The sequence below is a fragment of the Natator depressus genome, chromosome 13, assembly GCF_965152275.1.
Source record: "Natator depressus isolate rNatDep1 chromosome 13, rNatDep2.hap1, whole genome shotgun sequence".
Classification (NCBI taxonomy): Eukaryota; Metazoa; Chordata; order Testudines; family Cheloniidae; genus Natator; species Natator depressus.
The window spans coordinates 17541801-17569610 of NC_134246.1; the positions used below are offsets into that span (position 1 = coordinate 17541801).

Genomic DNA, 27810 nt, shown 5'->3' on the forward strand with positions numbered 1-27810 from the left:
CCAATCGCCAGCCTCCTCCCACAATCCATCCAGCGGGGCCGGGTCAGCTCTGCCCCCCTGCGGCCTGGCTGGGCTGTCGCCGCCGCCGCCCCTCATCCCCGCCGCCCCAGACGGGCAGCCCGAGAGCGGCTCTAGCGGCCTTGACGGTGGAGGTCTCTTCAGTTCTCGTTTTTCAGCTTTTCTCGCCGACCTCCCCCCCGCCCCCAACGGCCGGAAACTTACATTAACCCCCCCCAAGCAACCTGAGAGAGTCTCACCTCGTTCCGTGACACCCCCGCCAGAGCGTTAAGAAAAGCAGCAGCTCTCACCTGGCTCGATATAAAGCCGTCACTTGAGTTGGTGCCATTGCTGCTGCTCCTTGCCGGGCAGAGGGACCCGTGCAATTTACCCCTCTCTTCGGGAGCCGCTCAGGAATGTCCCCGTCTGCAACTCATTTAATCTCCAGCTTCAGGAATCAAGGCCGGCCCCTGTCCCGTCTCTGCTAAGCAGCCAGCCAGCGCTCATCCACCCCCTTAATTTCTACCATCATGCTTCAGGAATAACTGGAATGGCCTCGTGGTGTTTTTTTTTTTTTTTTTGTGGAAAGATGACTAAGAATTGAATGGAATTTACAAGCACCTGTAAATAATTTTTAAAAAAAAGGAAACTGACAGCATCAGCTTCCCACTTGTGCTCAACAAGACCATTTAGTTCAAGCTGCCACTGTAAGTAGTATGGTGGGTGAGGTAATATCCTTTATTAGACCAACTTCTGTTGGTGGCAGAGACAAGCTTTTGTGTTTACACAGAGCTCTTATCAGGGGAGGGGAAGAAGCTTACTCAGTGTCACACCTAAATACAAACAACAACATAGGGTTTAGCTTAAACTACTTAACACATTTCAAGGGACCATTCAAGGTGAAGGGGCTTGTTAAAACCTCTCCACTCAAAGGCAGGAAAGGGGGGGGGGAAGTGGGTTATAGATTTTTATAATAAACCATATAGCCTATGTCTCTACTGAGTCACCGATTCTTAATGTCTAGCACAGTTAGAAATTCTAGCTCTCACGCTCATCTTTTGAAGGTGTGTGTAGGTTTCCTTTACAGAGAACTGATAGGACAGATGGAGTAATTGCACTGTAAAATATGTTCACCCACAGATGATGAGATATTTTTCTTATTTTCCTGTGTGAGTTTGAGAGTATAGTGATTGTCTGGTTTCACACACAGCTTCTATGAGAGCATTTAGTGCACTGGAGGAAGTACCCATGCATCCAAAGCAGCACAGAGGATACTTCAGTCTCACTCTGGGGTAGCTTAGACTCCTGACAACCTTTCCTCATCCCCTTGCCTTTCCCTGTCCCTGTCCCTACCCCTCTCTTGGAACAGCCTAGCAAAAGCAGGGCTAGTATGGGGACCTTTGCTAAAATGGAATCAGTTTTAAACGTAATCATAAAACTGGATGCTACAGAAATCAGACTACACAAAGGGTTTGGATATAGACCACTCTAGTAACTTTACAGCAATATTAAGGAATGCCAGAGGAAACTAATAGCGGACAGTAAGCACTATCTTAACCCATAACATTTTGGGGGAATTTTGTCAAAGTAAGATGGTCATTTAATGCACTTCCCACATGTTACTGATTCCACAGACTACTAGGCCAAACAAGTTAAATTAATGTAACATTTTGTGTGCTCAGATTAAGTGTGCATATTAGTGTTCTCCCACTTGCATTAAAAACTCTGATCCCGGGCAAAATGTTTAAGATGAGATGCAGACCCATGGCAACATGGTAGTTTGTGTTATACCCATTGTGGATATTCTATTTCTCAACTCCCATTTGTATACAATAATTATTACCACCCTGTGGTTGCTGTTACACCTTTAGGTCTCATTTTCCCTGAGAGAGGTGTTTTTCTTGACTCTCCAATTGTGGCACACAAAAAAATCTGTCAGCTAGTGGCAAAATAAGTCAACAGAAAACTAGACTGGCCATAATCTAAAGCTAATAAAGAAATTCACACTTAGGCAAATGACATCAAACTAAGCCTCAGGGTTCCACCTCAGCTGACATTGCGCAAGCTAGGCACCATTTGTCCAATTTGGACAGATAAGATGTTATGGTCTGAACATGTTGCAAATCAATGTAGTAGGAAAAGTTTAAGACTATTGTAGAGGTTTTGCTATAATTGCAGTGGTACTAAAAAAGCATAGAAAGGTCTGTACTGCACCCTAATTAAAAAACCCACACATCTATCATCAGATAACCTAAGCCTTCTATTTTCTCTTCCTACAGTAGAAGAGATTGTTCTATTTTATAGTTGTGCCCAAAAATATTTTAAATCCATGAACATCAGAGGAGTGTCAATGAGGATTAAGTCAATTTGAGTTAAATTTAGCTGAGCATACAGTGCTCATGGCAGGAGCCTGCTAGTTAGAAGTAGCTTTCATAATATATTATTCTGCCTACCCAGGCATTCCTCCTAGCTTCTGAAAAGCTACTATTCAGGTGAGTAGTAGTGGCAGTTAGAAATAATTGTTGTGGAAGTCAAAGTGGTAATATTCTGATTCCTGAATCACCTGTTCTCAACCCTTCCTCTTCTCCCCCTCCCACCAAAAAGAAATAAGAACACTAACAGGTACTCTATGGAGTAGTAACCTGGAAAAAGACTCCTCTAATCATGGAAACATACATAAGAACTTATACTTCATTGCTCATAGAAGAATTATAGGAAATTCACAATAATAGAATGGAATTCTCTTGCCAGTGATCACACACACGTAACGAGATATGAATAGTGGACAATTCTGTATTTGTAAGTTGCCACTGATAAGGAACTGCCCCAATTTAAAGTTAGCACAATTTTTCCTACATATACCATTACATTAGTGTTTAAGCAAATCACTTTGGTTAACAATATTGCATAGGCAACTTTATGCAGATACATCTTGACTATCTGCCTTCTTTGAAAATTTGTCAAATGTTTTGTTTAAAAAAGCACATTACCACCATTTCTATTTGTTACTCACCATACACCAAAAGCTTTGATGTTCAGACATCTGAAAACATGAGTGATTACATCTCACAAACTGGATATACCACAAAATAGTTTCACATAAGTTTTAATTACTACATTAAAAACCACTTCACTTTTTAAAACTTTATTGGTTTACCACCTGATTAAAGCATGGATTATAATAGTATTATACACAATATTTGTATGTAGAAAACTTTACATAGTTTTTATTATATAATTATTTCTGCTATTCTCTCAAAAATGTATACATCCGTTGGGCAAGGAACGCTTTTCATTAAATTACTGATATTAAATGCACTTAATATGGAAATCTTTAAGAAAAAGTGACTAGTAACTAACAGGCATTTTACATACATAAAACATACATTGTGCACAGAAAGTACATTTTGTTTGAAGTGGCAGAAGTGATTGAACAAAATTTAAAGACATTTTAAGTGAGTTGTACCTTAGAAAGCTTGTAAATTGACTGCAGGCCAAGGATGGAATATTCTTTTAAAACATTCATCAATACATCACTACAATGTTAGATTTTTTAAGCTAGAAGAGTTGTACTAGAATCTTGTTGTGTCTGCATTTTAGAAGCTACAGAAATAAGTGAAATCACATAGGGAGAAAAAAAACAAGGTTCAATATAATATTTTACTTGCACCATAACAAGCAATAGAAGCACCAAGATGAGGGTAATTTGAAGGTTTATCCTAATCAGCAAACTAACAACTCTCCCCCTGTCCACCACCTTCAAAGGGTTCCAGTAAAAAAAAAATTGTAAAATCATAAACATGCAGATACTCCACATTAATACCATTAAATTATAAGTCTACCTGTCATTTGGGGCATAACATTTAAAATACACAGTATCTGTGTACTGCACACGGAGGCCTAGATCCTTATCAGAATATGCTAACATGGACCCCTGTTCTCATGCATAGTCCCACTGGAGCCAGTGAGACTCCACACAGACAGTGAGAGTTTGTGCCAGCAGACCCTGGTTCAGGATCAGAGCCAGAAGGTGATTACTCTTCGAGTTTTGACTGAGCACTCTTAGCTTTGTTATTATGATGTCCATGGGTTATGGCCTTTCCAAAAGGTATAGAGAAGCAAACAGCTGGTGTAAAATTAAGGGCTTCAGACATTACATTTACTAATGCACCATTCTCTGTACAATCAACTTTTAGAAACCTCTGAGACAGGAATAAGTCTGTTATAGTCTTTCCTCACCGCATACTACATGGTAAAGCTAGAATGTTTCAGATGTCATGTATGATCAAATATCAATTTTTAGCAGTTTATAAATGGTATATAGACCAATAAAATCCTTTCATAAGGAATCAATCTAAGGAAATAGTCACTCAATCCTAAGGCTGTGTTAAAGGCGCTCCAACACTGATAAAGGCTCTTAATTTTATTATCTTCAGTATCCATATATGTACAAAGACATGTTTATTAAAACCACTTCAAAACTATTTTATATTGAAAGAAAACCCATAATGCCATTTTTGTGAAAGAATTTGGAGAAAAAAAATAAAAAACCCAATTCTCATCATTCAGATTTTAAGACATTAGTTGTATTGCTTTCATGCTGCCTAATAGGGATAGAAAGCATGCAATCTGAAAGGTAATGTTTTAACAGGAGACAGGACTAAAATCATATACTGTACATTAACAGTGAGAGTGACATTCAAACATGAGAAATAAAAATCTAAATAAATAGTCCTATTTATTTATTTTGTTACCGTAGTTGATGAAACAATACAGTAGAAGGGAATAAGTGACTGCTACACTTTACAATGCCACATAAAGGACATATACTGACTTCAAATGTAGCAAGTTAGTTATGTGCACTTACTTATTTTTCAGTTTTTATTCATGGTAAAATATAGCCATATATTCTTTTCTACTGAAAGAATTTATATATTTCTAATGTATACTTAAAGTAAAATCCCAGTTACTTTTCTTTGGTATTAAAATTAAAAAGACAAAATAAGGTAAGTGAAAACCTTAGAGCACTACTGGCCAAAACAAACTACATTCATATAAAGTAAGAGCACCATTCTGACTCTGAAGAAACCCACAAAAAATGAATCCCCATCAAATCCAAAGCTTGGATTTTCCAATGCTATATTAAACTTTGATTGCATTAGCAGGAAAAAAAAAATCTCTATTTACAAAGCAAAAAGATAAGTACTAAAGCCACAAATGTTTTATTTCATTCAATTAACACTTATATAGTTCTTGTATGCAAATATGGGTAGAACAAACAGTGCTTGGTAACACTTTTTCCATCCTTAATACATTCAAGAAGGTGGCGACTTTCCTCCTACCCCTCCACGTGGATCCTATACTGTCCTTAGAGCTATGGTTTTAAGTCACTTGCAAATACAGATAATCCTATGGACAGGTTCAATTCTGTTGAACTTCAGTTAAAACTGAAAGTGCATCAGAGGAATCATTGTAACAAGAACACTAGAGTCTGGTCTTTCCAAAAAAAAAAAAAAAAAAAAAAAAAAAAAAGGAAGTCACTAGCGCTAATAAAATTGCAATGTTAAATCACAAGTTTGCTTCTTGGTTGCCTCCAATAAATAGGAATGTATTAGAAGGTGTGTTATAGTGTGTGCTTAAGTAAAAAAAAAAATTAACTAAAGCAGTCCTGGTGGGAACTAGACTTTATTTCCCCACGCCATACTGACATAACTTGAAAGTTGAGGCAATAAAATAACCAACACTGTCAAATTGGCAGTAAAAACACATGTCCTGATATGTATTAAAGAGATTACTTCTGGCTAAACAGACATCTTTGCTACAATATATATATTCAAAAGGAAAGAGGTTGACAAACCAATGTTATTTTTACTTCATCTCTTCAGTGCACATGTTAAAGAAAAATCAAATAAATAACCCTATTCTTTAATTTTACCATCTCATCTAGATAATCAGGCAAAATATAAAAGGCAACGAAGAATTTAAAAAGCTTTCCAACTCCTAATAAACTTGAGATTTTTCTGAGTTCATTTGAGAGTATGTACTCCTGACACATCTAAACCTTCCATGAAAGCTGATCTTGGAAGGTTAAACACTGCTACTAAAGTGTTTTAAAATGGCTCACTACATAACCTGCAGGAGGAAAGCCTTTCCCCCCAACTGGTATATCTACAGCCACTCCACAATAAACTAAAAAACCACACTAACTGTTCTAGTCATGTGTACACAAAGAAACAAATCCAGCATGATCTTTTGGTGGCCACTAGCCATTGCAATATATTTTATTATTAACATATGTGCTAACATCACAAGCCTATACAACCATATTCAGTATTTCCAAGAGGAATAATTTCCATTGAGGAATAATTTCCAGAAGATTTATGGGAATAAGCTAGAAGGTATAAAACCAAACAATTGAAGTAACTGATTTGCAGAAACAGAATTAATCATAAGAATGACTAGCACTGAAACAGACTTTACATCTATTATGTTAATTCTGTAGGCAACAACTTAAATAAAAATCACTGAACTGCTGATATAGCTATATTTTTGTAGGGTGGGCAGAACAAAAATTTGTTTTTCCAAAAATGGCATCTTGATCCAGATGATCTGCTGCTCTCTTGGCTTAGAGACAGATACCAATGACTTTTGTTCCTCCTCTTGAATCCATTCCTTGAATGTAGCATGACTAAAGCTTTGTGAATAAGCAGCAATGGCCAGTCTTACTTGGGGCTACCATGAAGGTGAATGGGTCCCAGTTGTCCGTAACTGCTCCTGTGGTATCCAGATTTTGAACACTACACCTATACGCAGGAAGAACTTCCGTAGCACAGCTCGGAGCTCAGGAATCAGGTCAAACTGCATGATTTCACAGAGGTACGGGTAATAAGTTGAAGCATGTGCTTTAAACTTTTGTGGAAAAAGAATAAAATGACTTAATGCAAGACAAAAATAAAAAGAAAGTTACTCCCATTACCTAGAATGTTACAACAGTAAAACTCAGGAGTTGGCATTGTTTTTCCCAATGAAGAGAAGGAACTGTCATCAAATGCTCAGGCCACCATTAAAGCCAATTTCTTAACTCTGTAAAGCAGCAATATGATATTTCAGACAATGTGACAGTGCGCTACTTCAGTGCTGGGAATTTCCTATTTTGATAGCTATACATAGTTAAGTAAAATATTTTACATTTAAATATTTAAAGCATATTTGGATGCAAGTATAAATTATTTCCAGCTTTATCTTACCTTTTCATCACTGATTTTAAGTGTTTTTGTTAAAAGCAACAATAGGAGATTGGTCCAGGCCTCTCTATGGCTTTCTGAATTTACTGTTATAAAATAGGCCAGTGCTTCACTGCACACACTAGGGAAAAAATTACACACATTAGCACAGATAAGGGTACAAGCAAACAAAACAAATCAAGTTCATATACATGTCCCCATCTGTAACAACAGTATTTTGTGTTTAAACGCGAGCTGCACTGAGCTCCTTTTTTTCCCCCAGTTGTCTATCTACGTTTTTAATCAAGTTTGTTATTGAGATTTGCTTTAAAAACCTGATGGTGCTCTACTGGCAGAATGGGAAAAAATTTTTTCTTCAACCTCCCTCCCTCCATACTGAAGATTTTTAAATACGTCACTATAGTAATCATTAAAGAGATATCAGTTTGATAGCTCAATGAAGAGAAATCCTTTCCTGATCCTCAGACTAGGTATAGCAGTGCAAGATTCCCTCTCCAAACCAGCACTCCTTTAACAAAGATCTGTCGAGACCTTTTAGGGACAGAAGCAGGGTTTTTGGTCCCTCTGGAAAGGACTGCCAACGAAAGGCACAATCAGTGCCATTTATTGTGGTGATTTCTGCTATAGTGACTAGAAATGGACAGAGAGGTCCTGTTACACACACTGATTTAAGAAATCAACTATAAGCCAATAGGTAATGGTAACCAGACTACTGCCAGCTTCAGCTGGATTTAAACTAACAACCTATAAGTTCTCCCCACACAGACTCAATATCAATCCTCTGAGCCTCCAGTCAGCAGCAAATCATCTTTAGGGTAAGGATGAAGATATCTTTATTACCTCTTGTTGCCCAAAGTTCCAAACTGTGATGCAACAGATACCTGAAAAAGTTCACCAGGAACTGGGCTATATGGTGATTGGTACTCACACCCTACCCACCCCCCACAGCAGAAAGGGCTATCTGGCCACATAGTATCCATTCTGAATCGACTTACTTCTGGTTGCCAAAACCCTTCTATTAGAGTGCCCACTTTTCTATCCCTAATCAATTTATGATCCATCTGCTCAGCTACTTTGAATAGAAATATGATTAGTACTGCACTGGCACCCAGAAGTCCCAATCAGGATCAGCGACCCACTGTGGTAGGTGCTCGAAAAACAGTACAAGACAGTCCCACTAAAGAGACTTCTTGAAGCCCAAGATTCATTAGGTAAAATACCATTCTTACTTTAGGAGTCGTTGTTGTATAGCATCCCAAGAATCTCTGCGGCTTTCATCAACGTACATTCGGAAGAGGATTCTCAAGCAACAGGCCAAGCTGCTGGTCTCTTGTTTTAAAAGATTGGGTTTTGACTTACCCTTGAACCCTAGAAATGAATTAAAATTGGATACATTCATACATCTTTGGATATAGTTTAGAAACAGTAAAAAGCATAATTAAACTTCTAGATACCAGCTAGGCAGACCAACTTATTGTAGTGCTGCCTAAATCATTTTCGGGATAACTTTCTTACACAGAAATGTTTAAAAAACTAATCCTGCAGGCTGTTGACATGACATCTGATGGGAGCACGGTCAGGGTTTGTCATGGAGCCTTAGGTGGTGTGCAAGTCACTCGTGAGGTTTAGATTTGTAAACTACATAGGTTTGGATTTGCCTCTAAAATCCCTGTGTATTTTACTATTCGATCCAGATATGGTCCCACAAAACTCAGCTCAGCACACACAACTCTCCTTACATATTTTATATGGTGTATTATTCAAAAAACAGACCAGACACATACACACCCCCAAAGTCAGAAGCAAGGGCCTTGCAAAACTGCTTGAACTTTTTTTTTTTTTTTTTAAAAATAACTCCCCAAGTTGGTACAGAATTACCACCAAGTAGCAGCATTGGTCAAAGATACAGCCACAAGGTAGCCCAGTGATTAGTGATGAGCAGGGATCCTATAAATCCATTTGCCATGGAAAAAGGTAGAATTTGCATTTTTACAGATAATCTTCCGTTTCTACATTTCGTGAAAAAACAAACACATATATACAGTAGAACCCCGTTTATCTGAGCCTCCATTATCCGGCTCTCCATGTTAACCAAACTGAAGTGGACAGCCCGAGCCTGGCTGCCACCCAGGGCCGAAGCTCTACGGATTATCCAAATTTTTGATCATCCAATCTGACCTTAGTCCCAATCAGATCAGATAACTGGGGTTCCACTGAACCTATATATATTGTGGTTAGGGAAATAAAAAGTTCAGCATTTCATTTTAATCATGGAAAAAATTAGGTTTTTATACTTTTGTATCGGAGAATATTTTTATTTTTATTTTTTTTAAATCATGGAAAACTGTCATCTCTGGTGATGAGCACTTCCATGCAAGAAGATTGGATTCCATTGCTCCCTGGGCCAACTCCCCTACCATCAATAACACCCCCCCGACAAAGTTATATTGATGAAACTGAATTACGTAAATAAAATCCAGTGTTTCCCATCGTGTTTCTATTTCATTGCAAATGAAGTAGGTCTTTTGATCAATATTTCAATTTTGTAATTAAAGTAATCAGAAAAGTGACAAGTCTAATATAGAGCAGCTAAGTAGCACTATGATTAAAAACATTAAATATATACTATATTTGGAAAAAGTCACTTTGCTATACTACATATTTCTACCTTAGCGTAAATATTTAAAAAACCCACAAGCAAGAAAGCTCAAAACCATTACTAAGTAACATGTGCTCACCGGCTCTCCATAGGACAGTTCGCTGCTCATAATTTGAGTTAAAGGCTTTTGAAAATGAATGAGATTCTTGCAAACAATCCAATAACTTAAAAAGATGTTGTGAAGTTATGTACTTATACATTCCTTGCTCTTCTGTGTCAATGTGGATATCTGCATCCAGTGTGTCCCTCTGCATAGAAAATCAAGTTATTAGTGGTGATTAATGGAGAAGGGGTCCAAAAAAACTCAGTGTGTTATACAGTGAAATACCTAAATCCAGAATAATTCCATTGTCAGAGATGTAAATGAAATTTACTCAAGAGTAACAGAGCAAAGTTCTGCCCACAATAACTACACATCTGTTTTTATAAGACCAGTGGGTTTGGAGAATGTTAGGGCTGTGTGTTTCAGTGTTGTGCTGTGATTTAGTGCTTTCCTTCCTACTAGTGTATTTCCAAAAATAACTTGATATAATTTATTTTAGCAATTAGCATAAGATTAGATCAAAAAAGAAGACCTCTATTTCAAGGCACAGAGAGGTCCTGTTGAGTGATACAAAGCACTTGCCTGCCCACAAGGGCTGATTCACTGCCTCTGCAGAGCTCTGAAGACTGTCAGACAAGTTAACTAATCAGATATATAGTTCCACATGCTTAAGCAGATGCTGTACAAAGTAAGAGTTCAGCTTCTTTGCCTTAATTAGAGGTTGCACGTATAGAATTTTATTCTCTATATTTGTAAGACATGCACCCATTACACAAGCCTCTGACATAACACATTAATAACAGACCTGCCAACTGTCAGGAAGCAGACAATCCCAAAATATCAGCTTCACCTCTACTCCCAAGCAATAGAATATAGGAGTTAACAGGTTTGGTGAGGGTGGTTAAGACAAACCCCGATCCAAACCCCTAACCCAGCCCTCTACTGGAACAAGCAGGTGGGCCTTGCACAGTGCCCTCAAGATCAGGGTATTTGGACCTGAAACATGGAGTTTCAGAGTTAAGGATTTGTCACTGAAGACAGCCTGCTATCAGCCTCAGAGGTGAAGCCTTGTTAAACAAAGAATAACTTCTCCCCACACACAGTGTGCATTCTAAGAGAGATGCTCCTTTCAGAAAGTACAGTGCAGAACAGTGGTCCCCAACCTTTCTTGTGGGAATAGCATATTGCTATTCCCAGAAGACTGTGGCGGGCGCTAGATACCCCGTCGCCAAAATGCCACCGCTGGAAAGCAGCAGCAGCAAGAAGCGTCACCGCTGAAATACGGCAACGCTTCTCAGCGGCTTTTAGGCGGCAGGGTGTCCTGTGGGTGCACAAAAATGCTCCGGCGGGCGCCATGGCACCCGCAGGCACCACAGCGCCCATGGGCACCGCATTGGGGACCCCTGGTGTAGAAAGTCTGTTCAGAAACGGGAAGTTCATACAGGAAGTTACACTCTATTGAACCCATTTTAAAATTATTATGATTATAATCTTAATGGTTGGAAGGCCTTCCTCAAACTGTAAAGCACTACAAAAAGTGCTAATTATTATTAGGATAGTAAGATGCAAAGACAAAAGATTATTATGTTCAGAATCCAAGATAAATTACCTGGGCTGCAGCCATGTGCTCAGCATCCTCCTTCTTGCTAGTTGCTGGGTAGAATACTATGTTGTCAATGGTCTGTATCAATTCCAGCTGCACCACACATTTAATAAGGAGGCCAGCAAACAGTTTCTGGTCTAATAGAATAGAGGAACTCTGGTTTTCAGTCTAGTTTTAGAAGTGACTTATGATAAAGTATGTGTTAAACTAGAAGACTAAAACCCATATTTCCACCAGCATCTCCATACCCATTTATTTTGTGTGTTATCTTTGAAGTACAGTACCATATTGCATAGTCAAATATTTTCTCCATTATAATTATAATCATGGTAGAAATGGGAGAGTAGATTATGTGCTTTGGCTGGTAAGTTTTCATTAAAACATTAGGGCACATGAAGCACCGATTTAGGAACCTCAGAAAGTTAGGTGTTTTTTGTTTTGTTTTTTTTTTAAAAAAAGTTAGCAGAGCAATTTTTTTTGTTTTTAATTAAATGACTTGGGTCAGTGACTAGAGGTTGCGTTGAAGCTAAAAAACTTTACAGTGAAATACATCCTTACTTGCATAAGGACCACCTTTCCAGCTGTCATCTGTGGGATTTGAAAACTGACTCTGTCCCCTTTCCGAAGCATTTTTATCAATACTGCTTAGAGACTGGCGATCCAGGTCCACATCCTAGAAGTGACAATTGAAGATAGAATTCTGTTTATCCAATGTACTTAAAATTTGTCACAACTCAGTTTTCACATGACATAACTAATGTGGCTTAAGTTTTCTACTATCAAAGTATTGAGATAGTCTTGCATTTGACTTTATGATCTTTTGGCCCTGGCATAGAGCATTAGTCTGTATTTAATTCCAGTATGTGTCTTTACAAACAGATTTACCACATTAAGTATTTCTAAACAGAACAGTTTAAGTCTTACCAAATGCTTTTCAGATGAATCATCCTCCATTCCTGCTGGCTTCCATGTCAGCAAGCTTCACAGAGAAAAGAAATCATAAATAACCTTAACATGACAGCTGGTCTCAAAACAAATTTATGTTGGACTAACTTACGCATGAGGAATGGTGGTTTTGAAGATTTCTAGCATACAACTGCATGTTTGGTCCCAGACTTCAGGACTGAATTTCTGTCCATTTAGTATCACCAGGTTTTCTAGACAGTTTGTACCTGATCGAGCCAGCTGTTCATTATCTGTAAAATAAATTATCCTTATTTATTAATCTCTCAGCTCTTCTATTCAAACAATGTGAATTAAACATCTACTGTGCTTGCCAGTCATTATGCATGTTTGTTATTATGATGCAATTTGGTATTTGTACCAAATTTCCAATAGCTCAAAGCTTAGAGTGTAATCGTTATTTGTGTGACAGTAAGCACCAAGATCAAGAGAGGAAAGAAGCACAGAGAAAGAAAGTGTCTTGCCAAGGTCACAGAGCAGACCAGTGACAGAGCTGGGAATAGAGACTAGATCTCCTGACTCCTAGTCCAGTGCCCGAGAGGCTCCAAGTCATTTTCACATGAAATAATAAACTAGGCACAATGGAGGATTTAAGGACAGTTTGAGTTTAATTCACAAGCCACCCTTTCCCTCCGAGTCTTCCCCACATATTCTGTGCTGTCTGCATAAAAAGGTTATGGTAGCTGACCCCTTATGTCTCTTGTTCAAGTAAGTATTCTAACTTTTTAGAATGCCGTCTATATAGATAGAGGGACAATTTTCAAAAGCGTGAAAGTAATGCGAGATTAAATGTTATTCATGCAGGAAACAAAAAATGCTGATTTTGCCAAATGAAGAAAGGATAATGGCAAAAGTGTAAACATAACTCATGTTGAAGCAAAAGAAGTTAAAGATCTTTCTTAAGTAGCAACACACATTTGGCAAAAATTGCCCAGACAGAGAAAAGTCACTAATAGATTAAACAGCATGAAAAACATTCTTGCAACAGTTTTAAATATATAAATAGTGGTTTATTTTCCTTGCTTTGATTAGCTCGAGAAAAGAAAAGTTAAAGCAACACAATGTGTATATGTATGTAAATAAGCTACCTTGTTTTACACACCAGTGTAACTGTGCAAATATGTCAGGAAGAAGGATCTCATTTAAAGCTTCATAAAACTGCGTGAATACATCACAGATTGCATAAAGTGCATGGTTACATGTAGTTGTCATCCATTCAGATTTCTGCAAGACAACGACAGGCCTTTATTTTTGTTATGGTAATTTTTGTTATGCTGAATGGAAAGAACGGGTTCCCATATTATGGTGGTACATGGATTAGGATTGGCTTTACTATTCATGTCTCTCTGTATACAGAGGAATATAGTTTGGATAAAATCGAACCATCTTGTAAGTACCTTGAGTGATTAGAAACTAGTTACCATTTGGGTGTAGGAACACACACAATACCACTGTCCAGGCTGAACCAGTTTTGTTTTTTAAAAAGTACCAGACGTCAGTCTACCAGGCCTAAGAATCTGGCTCCTTCCAGGAACAGTAGGATTTCACTAAGTGGAAGTTTAGGGGGTTTATTTCACAATTGTATGGAAACCTCTTACTTTTGTCATAACAAGATCCTTCAGAGGGCTTTCATTACCTCAGTTTGTTGTTCAGGAAGCTTCATATTGTCAAATATCCGAAACACAATCCTAAACAGATCTTGCCACCAGTGTTTTTCAAAGGTATGGCCATAGCTCTTCATTATTTCAAACATCACTGTTAGGCCTCTACAATAAGGAAACAGGAATACAAAAATAAGATGCTAAAATGGTTGCCTCTGATCAGAGTTTTAATAACTGAATGCAGCTAAAAAGCAAAGATCCTCTTTACCTTGTCCGAACATCTAATTTGCATCGATTAATGATGCAGGAAAGTTCAAATAAAATAGGGAACCATCCTCTGACCCAGACCCTGTCTCCAGTAGCAACATTCATGTCATCACTTGTATATTCTCGCAATACCTGAAAGCCATTTAGAGAAAGATTATTACCTTTCTATTAAGTCACATCTAAAAGACTTCAGAATTAAACTGAACTAAATTGCATCTTCTAAACAGAATTTGGCTACTCAAAATTTAAGTAAGTAGTGAGAAGTCAAAGATGATATTTGATTAACCCTTTCCTAATTTATTTGTTTCTCCAAGTACCTCCATGAACACTTCTAAATAATAAAAAGATTCATCTAGTTCTTTTCCTACTCTAGGTTTAAAAAAAATATTTGGCTCTTTTGGTACATTGGAGACAAGACTTGAGATCAACCTCTTAATTGCACCCACATTTACACACAATTGCTCATCCAAACAGATGTGTGTGCGCAGTTCTGCAGAAGTCAATGCTGTGCTTGTGCATGCAAGAACTGATGAACCTGCAAATCTTGCAAGATTAACGATCCATGTTAATTAGGTAACTTCAGCCTAGATACTTTTAAACAGAATTACTGTAATATTACATATTTATACAATAGGGATTTGGTGTTAAGCTCTAACAGGATAGAAAGTGACACGCAATATGACCGTTAAATTGCGAGAGTCCTAATTTAGAGTTAAAAGTTTACAATTTTTGTTTAACAGAGCTGCAACAGCCAATTTTATCCAGCTATTTCCACATCTGATTGAAACAAGGTATTCCCCATTTTCTAAGGAGGATGGTTGACTAGCGTTAAGTATGTTCTGCTAGTGCTAAACAAGTGTCTGATTTGGGGCAAACATATTCACTAAGACCATAAAGTCCACGTTTAAGAGCAGAGTCTTAGCTATAGGAGTAATCACAGTTTAAAACTAAAAATTATTACAAGAACAGAAAATACCTGTGGTCTTTCTGAAACATATTTAGCACAATAACGGATAAGTCGGATTGCTTCCATACTGGTGTCCGGAAATGCTGCATTACAGGCAAATTCAGATAAACATTTTACAGCATCCTGGAATGAATCTATCGCTGCTGGAAAATGCTGCTGAAAAATATTGGCTGGGGAAAACAAAGGAAAGAGAAATGTCTTAAATATACTAATATTGTATCAGACTTTTTGAGCCAGAGCCTCCACTGATGTAAACTGGCATACTTCCACTGAAGTCAATGAAGCTATACCAATTTGTATCAGCTGAGAATCTGGCCATTTGATTGCATCAATATTAAACACTGAACAGTATTACAGAAACACAGCACAATTTCTTAGTGTATACAACATGTAAACAGTATTAATATAAAAATATCCATGGCGGGGAGGGAAGGGAGATGGAAGAGAGGAAAGAGGAGAGAAAAAAGTTATTGTTAGTTTATAAGTATAATGCTATTAAATGCAAAGAGCAGTTAGGCCCTACTCTATACATAAGGCAGATCTAACTATATCAGCATACAAACTACAGCCTTGCTCCCACCGATGTAAGTGCCCTACTACACTGACATACTCCTCCACCTCCACGAGGGGTGTAGGGCTTATATCAGTGTAGTTAGGGCCATGCAGTGTCAATGTAGACACTGTGTAACTTACATCAGCTACTGGCGGTCTTGTCAATTTCACAGCTCAGCTGGAGCTCTGAAATTGATAAAAAAAGCCCAGCTCCCCAGTGAGGATGCTGCCAGGTCTCTGCTCCAGGCCGGGCTGTCACCTGGGCTCCTGGTGGTGTTGCTTCGGCTCCCCACTCCCAGCTGGGAGCCCAGAAGCACAGAGGCTCCCGGCTGGGAGTCTGGCTGCCCCCCAGCAGGCTCCCTGCTTCCCACCAGAGGCGAGAAACCTGAGTGGCTTCCCCCCCGGCTTCCTACTGGGAGCAGGAAGGCAAGAAGCCCCTGGGGACAGCTGGGCTCCCGGCAGGGGAAACTTCACAAAGCTGAGCGCCCTGGCTCTAAGCCCCCCCACACTGCCACTCTTCAGTCGGTGGAAGCACTCCTCGTGAGGACACACCACTGACAGAAGGAGGGTAGTGTGGACATCAGCCACCACAATAAATTATTGCGGTGGCTGTAAGTCAACCTAACCTAGGTCAGTTTAAGACAGTAGTGTAGACATGCCCTTAGTTTCACTTTTTAACTCATATAGTCAATTTCTTCCTTGCTGTAAAAAGCACTTAAACAGCAACAGAGCAGAACAACAACTTTTACAAAAGTATACAGAGAATGTTTAAAAATAAGTTTCAGGGCATATATTACAAGTAATATGCCATTAGAAACTAGAATTACTTCATTTCAAAATTTTTGAGTACACAGTGTCCCTCCTTTTTAATTAGAGCACCAATTTGCCCAAATATCTTTTTAATAGAGGAGTAGATGGCTCTGTAGGGCTAACTCAGCAAGTAAAATATCTAGGGCTGTTGAGTAATCGCAGTTAATTCACACGATTAAAAAAAATTATTTGTGATTAATTGCAGTTTTAAATCGCACTGTTAAACAATAGAATATCAACTGACATTTATTATAAATATTTTTGGATGTTTTTCTACATTTTCAAATATGTTGATTTCAATTACAGCACAGAATACAAAGTGTACAGTGCTCACTTTATATTATTTTTGATAATTTTTACAGAGCAAGTATTTGTAAACAAAAGAAATGGTATTTTTTTCAATTCACCTCATACATGTACTGTAGTGTGATTTCTTTTATCGTGAAAGTGCAACTTACAAATGTAGATTTTGTTGTTGTTGCATAACTGCACTCAAAAACAAAACAATGTAAAACTTTAGAGTCTATAAGTCCACTCAGTCCTACTTCTTGTTCAGCCAATCGCTAAGACAATCAAGTTTGTTTACATTAATGGGAGATAATGCTGCCTGCTTCTTGTTTACGTCACCCAAAAGTGAAAACAGTTTTTTGCATAGCACTTTTGTAGCTAGCACTGCAAGGTATTTACATGCCTGATACGCTAAAGCTCCAGCATGTACTGTTTAAAAGACAGAGTGGATAAAGCACTGGGTGTTCGAGGGGGTATGGGTGGGTTGCATTGTACTAACAATCTGACGTGACAAAGAGGGTGGGGGGAGAGAAAGTACTACTGCAACATCTGATCCAGCCTTGAAATCAAGTCATTTGTAGTTTTTTCCCCTGTCTAAGGAGAAGCGTGAGGGTGGAGTGTCTTAAAATCGCAGTTAATTATGATAAAGGGTTGTGAATAGATTATGCTTGGACTGGGAAGAGTTTTCCTCTAGCTATCCATGACATGTCTAAGGCACCCATCACTGCCTTTGCTGGAGGCTATATATCAGAGACACAGTACTTAACTAAATCTGGAAGGCTAATCTAGGTGCCCAGATGTATTATATAGGGTTGAGAGAACACTTTCATATTACTATTAAAAGTATTTCATATACCCAATTGGATTCAGATTATATTCAATGATACTTACAGATCATACCTTAAACTATCAGGCATTGTACAATAGTTTGGTCTTCCTTGATACAGAATTGTTAGAGCCAGGGGAGCAGGCAAAACTTAACCACATACTTTAAGCAATCTGGACATTTAAAAACACAACCCCCTCTACCACAATAGAGTTCATTATGTAGACAGGCCCTTTTAGCACAAGAGTATGTTAGTTAAGGTGTTCCATCTGCCAACCACTACTTACTAACTATATGTCCTGTTGTTTGGAAAGCCAGCTCTACAATATTCCCATCATGGTCTGAAGCAGCTTGGTGAAATACTGCAAAGATATTCTTCCAGCCTGAGCGAATGTTACCAGCCTGTGAGTTCACCATCTGAGCAATACAGCGTATTACCATGTCACGTATGGTAGGAGATCTTAAAGACAAATTAACCACGTTATTTGCCATTGCCTACACACTGGAGAGCATCCCACCCACATTACCACAGGAAACCTGGTCACATTTTAAGTTGCTGCATAAAAAGCCCCCAAGCCAAGACAGAAGTTTTAGTGCACGCACACCTGTTTTTCTTCATTATGTGCTCAAATGGCCTCAAAAAGTCTTTCTGGAAACGGAAGTTGGCTAATTCGCCCTTTTCGAGAAACTTCATTGATAGCTGCCTTAATGAATCAACTGCAAAGATGGCCACATCTTCATTAGGGTTACATCCAACCTAGTAACAGAGAAGGAAAAGGCATGTGTGTGTGTCTTAACGAACATTTAAAAGTTAGCGTGAACTACACTACACAAAGCCACCATGGGCATTTCATTTCCATGACCCAACCTTTATATACCTAAATGGTTTTTACAAACGTATAATGGCTGTCTAAAGAACCCCAGGGATTAGTTTACTAAGGGGCATGAGGGAAGGAGTACACCACCAAACTATCAGGATAGGACATGCAGAATCATTTTATGTTAGAGAGTTCGCATATTTGAGTTTGCAAACACTCACTCAGTTTCCTTGTATACTCACTATTTTTCTAGTTTCAGTAAGATAACATTTCATAGCAAGAACAAACCTCATAAGCTTGAGCATTTTGCTTAAATGCCTAAAGATAGGAACAGAGATCATAATGAGCCGATTTTTTCGGAGATTCTGACCACTCAGTCACTGACTTCAATAGGAGCTACAGGTGGTCAGTATATCTTGTCAGGAGTGGAAGGAAGTCAGATAGGCAACTAAATCACAGTTAACTTTAGGCACCTACATCTGAATGTTTTGGCAAGGATTAAGTGAATGCGGAAATATTAAATTAAAAGATTCATTTAGAACAATCCAGATATTTATGCTGCACATCATCGATGTTCCTGGGCTAGATGTTGTGGTTAGACCATGTTTTTCTGAAGTTGATATGTGTGCTTTTGCTCATGTTCAAACTAAAGAAACAGACTCCTGAGCTGGTAAAACAAATTGAGAATTCAGATTTTTTTTTTAAAAAGAGAATCAGATGGGCATTTTTCTTGCTTTGATTGATTGTGTGGAAAAGGATTAGCAGTGGAGACTACCAGGAGAGACAAATAAATTAATTATCCAAGCATGTCAAAAGGAACACACATGGTTGCTGTCCCTCAATCTACACACATTTTATAAGATGAAACCTAACCAGGCATTACTGATTCCAAAAGGAAACTGCCTACACATAGCTTAGAAAGAAGGGAACAACAGAAATCATGTCCTGACATTCTCAATAAGGGAGAAAACAAAGGATGAAGAGAGCTGTCATAGGATTTCCCAAAAAAAAAAAAAAAAAAAAAAAAAAGAGGGGTCGGGGGGTGGGTGCGCCATGGGGAGAGACTGGGAGTGGCGGGGGGGGGGGACGGTGACAGACATCTTTCCCCTCCTCCTTAAGATAATACCAATATTATAGCATAGGGAACACTTAGGACTTCTCCAACTCAAATGTAAAGAATGGCACAGCCTCAACTAAATCCATATTGATCAATACAGGTCAAAACCTATGATGTTCTGAATCAGGAAAGCCCTCCAAGACATTCTCTTAGGCATCTTAATAAGGGAAAGCTGATGAGCATGATTCCAACTAGACTCAAAAATAGTACTACAAAAGCATGTTGCGTAACCTTTAAGTTCTGAATTACCTTATTGAAATGATCTCCAATCACATGCCATATCCTTGACCATTGCAGTCTAATTCGATTCATATTGTAATACGAGATCTCTACTATCTTCTGCAGGCTGAACATGCGAGGATGGTGGGGGGAAGCCAGCTCGTCCATGGAAACGGCACACAGCCATCGGACAAAATCAACTGAATATTAAACAGATAATACAAGCCATGAGTTTGGGGTGTTCTACTGCAACACAGTTAATTTCCTCATATGTTCAGCATACATACCTATTGCATTTCCGTCCAACCGTGTTGATCCTGTAAATATTCTGTAGAACAAATCAAGATGTGTGATAAAGTATAAGTTATATTTAAAAAATAGGAGAAGGACATAACACACTAAAGTATTTCCAGGTTAAAAGGTTCAAGTTTATAAAGAAACCTTGATGCTGCAAAATAGACTAGCAAGATAATGCTTTGGATTTCCACCAGTGACTTACGGGTGGAAAGAGTGAATTATGTACAGGGAGGAAGTAAAAAAAGAAAGCTGAAATATAGAAGTCAGCATGGTCTAATAGACTGAGGGCACTGATGCATTTCAGACACTTTGACTTGGGTTAATTACCCAGTAATGACAAAAAGTCTAACTGTAAAGTAGTGGCTCATGGCCAAATATAAAAAGGACAAACCCAGTGTAGCAGACAGCCTTTATAAAAATCACCAAGTGTGCAGTACAAACGCACCAATTTAATGAATTCGGGTCTCCATTTCTCCAAATGGAAAGAGTTAAGAACACACAAACGTTCTCTCTCTCTACTTCCCACCCTCAAAGCCCACTTAAATTAATGTGCATAAGTTCTTTTTTCCAATTATCCAGCTATCAATGGTAACACCAGACTAGTTTACTGGAAGAGTCTTTCCCTCTCTTTAGTGTTGCAGGACTGAAGTTTAAAAAAAAAAAACCACAATAACAACAAACCACCAGAATATTTTACCATCGTCAGGTCCAGGAGATTTGGCATCATTCAAGGTGAATGCCAACCTGTTCTTAAACTGGTTTTAAGTTAGGCTTTGACAGCCAACCACTCTGTTGCTCTGCAGGGGGAAATCAGGACAGTTTGGGTAACTCTTGATTTGCAAGTTACTACAAACAGAAAGACAGAAAGCACTACAGTACCTGTCCACTGCCACCACCACACTTTGCGAGCTGGTCTCACCCACAGACTCCTGAATGCTGGCCATATGCCTTTTATCAACTCCACCCCCAACTAGGTTACCTGTAATAAAACATTCAGATCCAAATGTTTAATCTGATGAAATATTCATAGTTAAATACCAACAATATGCTCAATTTTATACAAAACAGGAATTCAGATGGGTCCTGCTCCCAAGCAGCTTAGAATTTATATAGGACAGGTGCTATAGGTCAGAAATGATGCACCTGATTATTCTGCATTTGAAAGTCCAGTCTCAAAGTAGTGTACCTCTTAAAAACATTAATTGCCTGAACATTATTTCAACAAGTTCATAACAAAAGTTATGAACACGTGAAGATTTTGTGGGGGAGGGAAAAGAGATGTTTTAATGGATACAGTTTTGCATCCTTAATTTTGGTGGCTAGTATCCATTATAGGAAAGCAGGCCATCAAGATTACAATAGTGGTGCAAATCATCTTTAACATTTGAGAAATGCATTAGTAGTTAAATAATCTTTGTCATGACAGTTATGCCTAAAGCCTACAATAAAAACATTTGAATGTAACATTTGTAATTAACCTACAGTGTAACACTGGTACTACATAAACATTTATTACTGAGTATGAGCAATTAGTACTGGACACGTTGTTTAATTACATTCATATACAGAATGTGATACTGTCTCAGTGGAACTCTAGAGTAGTTCTACATTATGTGTTTTTTCATGGAGAGAGTTTCTTTCTTTTCTCAGGTAAAGGCAGACTACCATCGTCCCCCTAATCCCCACTTACAAACCAGATTTTAGACTACGCAACATACATTAGGGTGAAATATCTAACTTGAAAACCATCTATCGCCACATCTCAAGGCAGAAAATTGTTAGTATCAGCAAAATGTGTTAGTATTCAGACAGATTTCAGTAATTTCAACATTTTTATTTCAAAGTGGAATGAAAAAAAGTAGAGCTTTTAATGTCTGTAACAAGACTATGGCCATACTAGATCTGATGTAACAAAGTTATGACCACACTCAAGTTCCTACAAGGCAGTTAATCTGGGTAGTCTATGAAGTAATTTCTCATAGCTGATTTATAGAAACTGGAATGCGTTCAGATGTTTAATCATTACCAAGCTAGTTGAAGTAATGGGTACTTTCATTAATTATGTAGTGACACTAGTCTTCACACAGTTAAAACGAAAGCAGGTAAATATACGACCCAACATCATGTGAAGAACTGATCATTCGTTCTCATAGTGACAAATGTTTAGGTTTAATTAACTTGTAAATGCAGGCTTGTTCAGTGACAGAGCTATTAATCTTACCTAGTCCCAGGCCCATGAATTCTTCTCCTCCAGATGTATAGCTTTTAATGCTGCCTTCCCTTTCACGCCCAGAGCCAGATAAGTATCGAGTTTTAACCCCAGTCCCTATAAGCTGTGCTAGTTCCAGCTGGCTGATGCATTTCAAGATCTAACAACAAAGGCACATTTCAATAATGTAAGTGACCGCTACCACGTTTTACCTTATGAGACTTCACAGGTTCACAAACCATTTTATCAACACTGTACCTCAACACTTCTGTGATATAGGCAAATATAACTGCTAACTTACAATGGAATTAAGCAACTTGCCCAAAATCATAGTGAGTCAGCGGCAGCTGTGAAACACAGAACCCAGAAGTCCAACTCTTAGTTCTCTGGTCACTAGACCAAGTTTCCTCCTTAGGGTGTAGTTTAAGAATTTATACATTATGGGGCTTATTATCCAATAGTTTCTCTTCCCCACACAGATAAATAAGAAGTGAGCTCCCATTACGACAAATGGCAGCTGCAATGAAATTCCCACAATGCATCAAGTGAAGACGACCACAAGTTTACAACATGATCATGATTCCAATTTGGTTTGACAAGTCTTGTCTTCTACTTCAATTCTAGCCCAGTCTCTCAAAGCCACCCATGCACGGAGGAGCCTATCTACTCTCTCCATGATAATACAAAAATTTATTAGATTAATCTCATGAACACAAACAAGAGACTTGATTCAATATCTAAATGCAAAATTGTTTCTCAAAGTTGAAGCAGTTGTAAAGATCACTGGCAACACAGACAGAGATACCAGATACTGGCATATGCCATCAAGGCAGAATTCATGAAACCAGTGAAACCAGTACTGTGCTTTTTGTAGACAGCATGAAACACTGAAACCTAAGGACATTTCAAAAGTCAACATGTAAACTATTGTGCTCTTCACTTTAGCAGAAAAATATATGGTTAGTCCATCCCTCAAACCTTTCCTCACAGAAATCTCTGCAGTGCAGTAATTGTCAGTGCATACACCTTTTGTATGTACTCTAAGACAGGCCTTATTCTGAGGAGCTAGAGCTAGCAGGGCAGTTTCTCAGCCAATAAAAGAGTACTTTAATATCTTCAACTAGTCTGATATCCTTTCCACTAGAGGACAGTGCTGCACTCATCCATTTACCTAGGTACTTATATGGTCTCTATTGATGTAGCTTCCAAATACCTCCCAACTATGTAAAGACAGAAATGACTCTTTCCTTCCTACATTGTAGGTGACAGCTTGATTACATTTATTGTGGGGTACGGGAGAATTGGGGTGTTTGTGAAGAACTGAATCTCTCACACAGTGACTATCTCAGATAGCATTTACTGCCACTCAAACAAGTTTGCTTCCTTCCTGCTTTTTCTCTACTGCAAGCTGTCCTAACGATATGGCTATCCATGTGGGCAGTGGGGTATGAGGGGATGCCAATTCATTACAATGGCGAGACACACACCAACATTAGATGAATTTTATGCTTTCAGGGAAATAACGTTGAGAGAAATACAAGAAAAATTAGTTGGCCTATGAGGAAATGGAAACGCCTCTTGCCTTCAGTTTCTGGCATCCATTATGGTGCTTAAAAATAAGTTTTAGACAAGTCTTTAAGGAAAACTGAAGAGGCACTCTGGACAGAGTAAATGTACAACTAGTCAAGATCCTGTGTGCTTTATTATGAACTGAACCTAAATTCTGCAGCAAGGTCCTTTGGATTGTGCAGAAATCTCCAGATCAGTAAACAAAATATAAATCCCAATTTTTGACTGTTTTCATATTCTCTTAGTCACAGTAGTCTTTGAATGTGTTTTCAGATTCGATTCAGTTTTACCCTTCTCCCGTTTTTCCATTTTCAATGTACAAAAGGTGTATGCACTGACAATTACTGCACTGCAGAGATTTCTGTGAGGAAAGGTTTGAGGGATGGACTAACCATATATTTTTCTGCTAAAGTGAAGAGCACAATAGTTTACATGTTGACTTTTGAAATGTTCTTAGGTTTCAGTGTTTCATGCTGTCTACAAAAAGCACAGTACTGGTTTCACTGTTCATGTCTGAGGTACCTTCACAACTACAAAGGATAGAAAGAATTTTATTAAACAGTGAAAATGAGATGCCAGTGCACAGTTTGCGGAATAAATCCCTTCATCACAGCAGAGTTCTCTGGTGATGGAGTTTCAAAACCTGTGGGCTGTGCAAACGGTAGGCAGAGCTCGGTGAACAAAAGCTTGGTAAGCTGTGAGCGCACACTGAAGCCTCACATTTACTATTCAAGTTTTTACCTCATGCCAGGAATTCCCAAGATAGTTGCCATCTGTATGGGCCACGGTAATAAGTGTCTTAATGGTGTCTATGTTTTTCTGTTTCATTTCTGTGATGCTAGAGCTGGCAGTCAACAGTGAGAAGCGAGCAAGGGCCTGCACATAGGCATCTCGTTCAAGCTAGAATGCAGATGCAAATATGAGAACAGAAATAAGCCAGAGAAATTGAGATGTCTGCAAATACTAAAGAAAAAGCACACAACCTCCTCAGATTTGGGTAACTTCTCTTCCAAGTATGCCTCTGTGATTGCAATTATGGCAAAGTATTTCCCAGTCAATATAGTACAGAAGAGCTGGAGACATACTAGAAAATGATCTTAATGGGAGCATCAGAAGTGGGAGGCATTTGAGGATTAAGAATAAAACTCCATTATCTTTATTTATGATCCAGAGCTCTGGACGGTTTAAAAACTAAAACTGTTCTGCAAACAAAAACGTTATACGTGTTGATTAACAAAGCAAGTTATTTTCAAGCAAGTTATTTGCTTGAGATGACCAGGTAGCTCAGTTACTTCAGCCCCTACTTTGACTTTGGTGTAAGCTAACATTTTTATAATTTTATTATTCCAGATGTCAGAGTCCATGATGGCCTCCAGTGACCTAGACATAGCATGTCTGACATATACAAACCTGCATTCCAAAAATGCAGGCTATTCGGATTGCACATCGAATTCCTTCCAAACATAGAGATGCAACATCAGTGTCATCGCAGTTCTGAAGGCCAACGCTGTAAGCTGCCAATAACGGAGTCCATACAAGCTAGCAAAAAGAAAACCTTTGTAAGTTTAGTTTCATTACCACCAAATCATGATTCTCCCTAATGCAGTGGCTAGGGCAGACATTGCCCATGCCAACACTGTATCCTCCCATTCACATAATGAAGTGCCAGAATGCCATTTGCAGACTTTCTGCAGCATTGAGTATATTAATATCCCCTATAAAAAAACATAAGGCCCTTTTCCTGCCTCCGATGCTCTCAGCTCTTCTCTTCACACTCCTGAGCCAGAAACTCTCCTGGAAGAATGCAACACTTCTAGCCCCATCAGAATATCGACACCTTCATAAAAGAGATGCACTGCTGCTCTCTATGGCTCAGTTATCACAGCTCTCAGTGAGGCATGTTATGAATTGAAGAGGATTACTGCCCAAACATACGTGACGGAGAAATCCATACACTCACTTTGAACATGGGTCTGACGTGATCCAGGTGAGTGGCACTAGTAAAGGGAGCCTTTGCATGGCTTACTGCCTCCATGAGGGCTTTAGCTGTTTTAGCCATTTGCTCCATCTCCAGGTTGTACAATAACCGCCGCTGCTTCTCATTGGCTACACCTACGAAGACCACCACAAAACCTGCATCATTATATGTATTTTTGCTATCAGGCTCCATTCCTTAGTTCTGGGTATCAGATGCTGAAGGTAGATTTTTTAATTTTTATCTAGAGACTTGTTCAGAAGCTTTTGAATTTACTCAAGATGCTGTCATGGGACTTTGCCTTTCATATAAAGTGTAAGCCTCGGGATGAAAAAAAAAACATGTCTAGTACAATAATCCACATAGATCATAAGGTACACTACCGCAGCTATATAGCTCTTCCCTTAACAGTCTCACACACTTTATGACATGCTTCATAGAAAAACTAAAATCCAGAGGTGTATTTCATTAAGTCATTTAGTTCATGTGAATTGTTTAAGAATGCTTCAAAGTCTCAAGTTTGCAAAACAGACTCTATGGCTAGGTCTATTCTAGAAAGCTTACAGTAACACCACTGTATTGATGCAGCTGAGCCCAGTAAGATCTGTAGTGTAGCCGCTCTATGCTGATGGGAGAGAGCTCTCCCGTCAACATAATTAATCCACCCACAACGAGCAGCGGCATTTATGTCAGTGGGAGAAGCCGTCCACACCAGTACTTATGTTGGTGTAACTTATGTCACTCAGGGGGGTGTTTTTTTCACTCCCCTGAGCAACACAGGTGGTAGTGTAAGCTTTGTCTACACTGGCAATTGAATGACAAAACTTTTGTCTTTCAGAAGTGTTTATTAAAAAAAACCTGAAAGACAAAAGTTTTGCAGGCGACAAGAACCAGTGTAAACAAGGCAAACACTGTTCATTGGGGGGTGGACATTTTTTGTCAGCAGGAGAGCCAACAAGCAGTGGCTACACTGGGCGACTTTTAGCGGCATGCCTGTAGTGACACAGCCATGTCGCTAAAAGCTGTGTCGTGTAGACACAGCCATAGCCTATTAAAATAATCAGAGCTGTTTCTTTATTCCTGTAGCCATAACTGCTCAGGCTGTGACCGAGTCAACTCTCAAGATAAAGAGAGCCAATATCTGAATGCAAGATCTCGAAGGAGCACGTAAGCACGGAAGGAGGTAGTGCCGATTATTTGGTACTTGGTTCTCTTCCTTCAATTGGCACTACATTAATTGCCCACTATGCTATTAAGAGTACAGTGCAGCTGGAGGTGCTGTCTTTTGGATGTGACATACCACTGAAGTCCTCATCTATTCTAGGTATGAAAAGGTCACCTAACTTCATGTTTCCAACTGCTAAGCCCTCCCTGTGTTATCACTTCAGACTGCAAACTCCTTAGGAGCAGCAATCAGTCTCTCTGAACTATGAGGTACCATTGTTAAACATGGCACAACATGAGATAGTTGCATAAAACTCTGTGAAGAGGACGACTGTCAGCTCTTTTCTCCAAGTGCCAAAGATTATTACATTCTGCTCCCCTTAAGTCCCTCTTCTTTTTCAAATAGCTACAGTATTTTTCACTTCTCCTCCTTAACTGTGTCTAGCGATGCCACATGCTCTTAGATAGAAGTGGCCACATTCCAGTGGCCATGTTTCAACATTGGATGAAGTGGGCCCCAGATAGCCTTTGTGTACTTCACACAAGTGTTGGCAAAGTTGAATTAACGCATTTTATAATGTTAATCCTTGAATACGAGATACTATTAAAAAAAAAAACTCGG

At 38.7% G+C, this 27810-nt stretch overlaps 2 protein-coding genes and 1 long non-coding RNA gene across 3 annotated transcripts in view; 1 reads left to right on the forward strand and 2 right to left on the reverse strand.

Moving 5' to 3' along the window:
* CSE1L (chromosome segregation 1 like) overlaps positions 1-726 on the reverse strand; it is a 35368-nt gene extending 34642 nt beyond the window's left edge. The window contains exon 1 of the mRNA XM_074970037.1: positions 309-726. The gene's annotated coding sequence lies outside the window, so the exon portion shown is untranslated. The remainder of the gene's footprint in view (positions 1-308) is intronic.
* Positions 79-27807, forward strand: LOC141997622 (uncharacterized). The gene is made up of 4 exons (XR_012641748.1): positions 79-704; positions 24892-25046; positions 25400-25608; positions 27111-27807. It is a non-coding gene; the product is annotated as an uncharacterized LOC141997622 (long non-coding RNA).
* Positions 3225-27810, reverse strand: part of ARFGEF2 (ARF guanine nucleotide exchange factor 2) — a 57288-nt gene continuing 32702 nt past the window's right edge. The window contains exons 19-39 of the mRNA XM_074970034.1: positions 26010-26161; positions 25460-25588; positions 24791-24949; positions 22493-22640; positions 21151-21250; positions 20262-20302; positions 20005-20174; positions 18426-18577; positions 18108-18280; positions 15354-15514; positions 14379-14509; positions 14146-14275; positions 13598-13733; positions 12604-12742; positions 12471-12525; positions 12105-12219; positions 11553-11683; positions 9980-10148; positions 8471-8609; positions 7245-7362; positions 3225-6906 (exon numbers count right to left, since the gene is read on the reverse strand). Of these exons, the coding sequence (XP_074826135.1) occupies positions 6730-6906; positions 7245-7362; positions 8471-8609; positions 9980-10148; positions 11553-11683; positions 12105-12219; positions 12471-12525; positions 12604-12742; positions 13598-13733; positions 14146-14275; positions 14379-14509; positions 15354-15514; positions 18108-18280; positions 18426-18577; positions 20005-20174; positions 20262-20302; positions 21151-21250; positions 22493-22640; positions 24791-24949; positions 25460-25588; positions 26010-26161 (2825 nt within the window). The 3' untranslated portion in view covers positions 3225-6729. The remainder of the gene's footprint in view (positions 6907-7244; positions 7363-8470; positions 8610-9979; positions 10149-11552; positions 11684-12104; positions 12220-12470; positions 12526-12603; positions 12743-13597; positions 13734-14145; positions 14276-14378; positions 14510-15353; positions 15515-18107; positions 18281-18425; positions 18578-20004; positions 20175-20261; positions 20303-21150; positions 21251-22492; positions 22641-24790; positions 24950-25459; positions 25589-26009; positions 26162-27810) is intronic.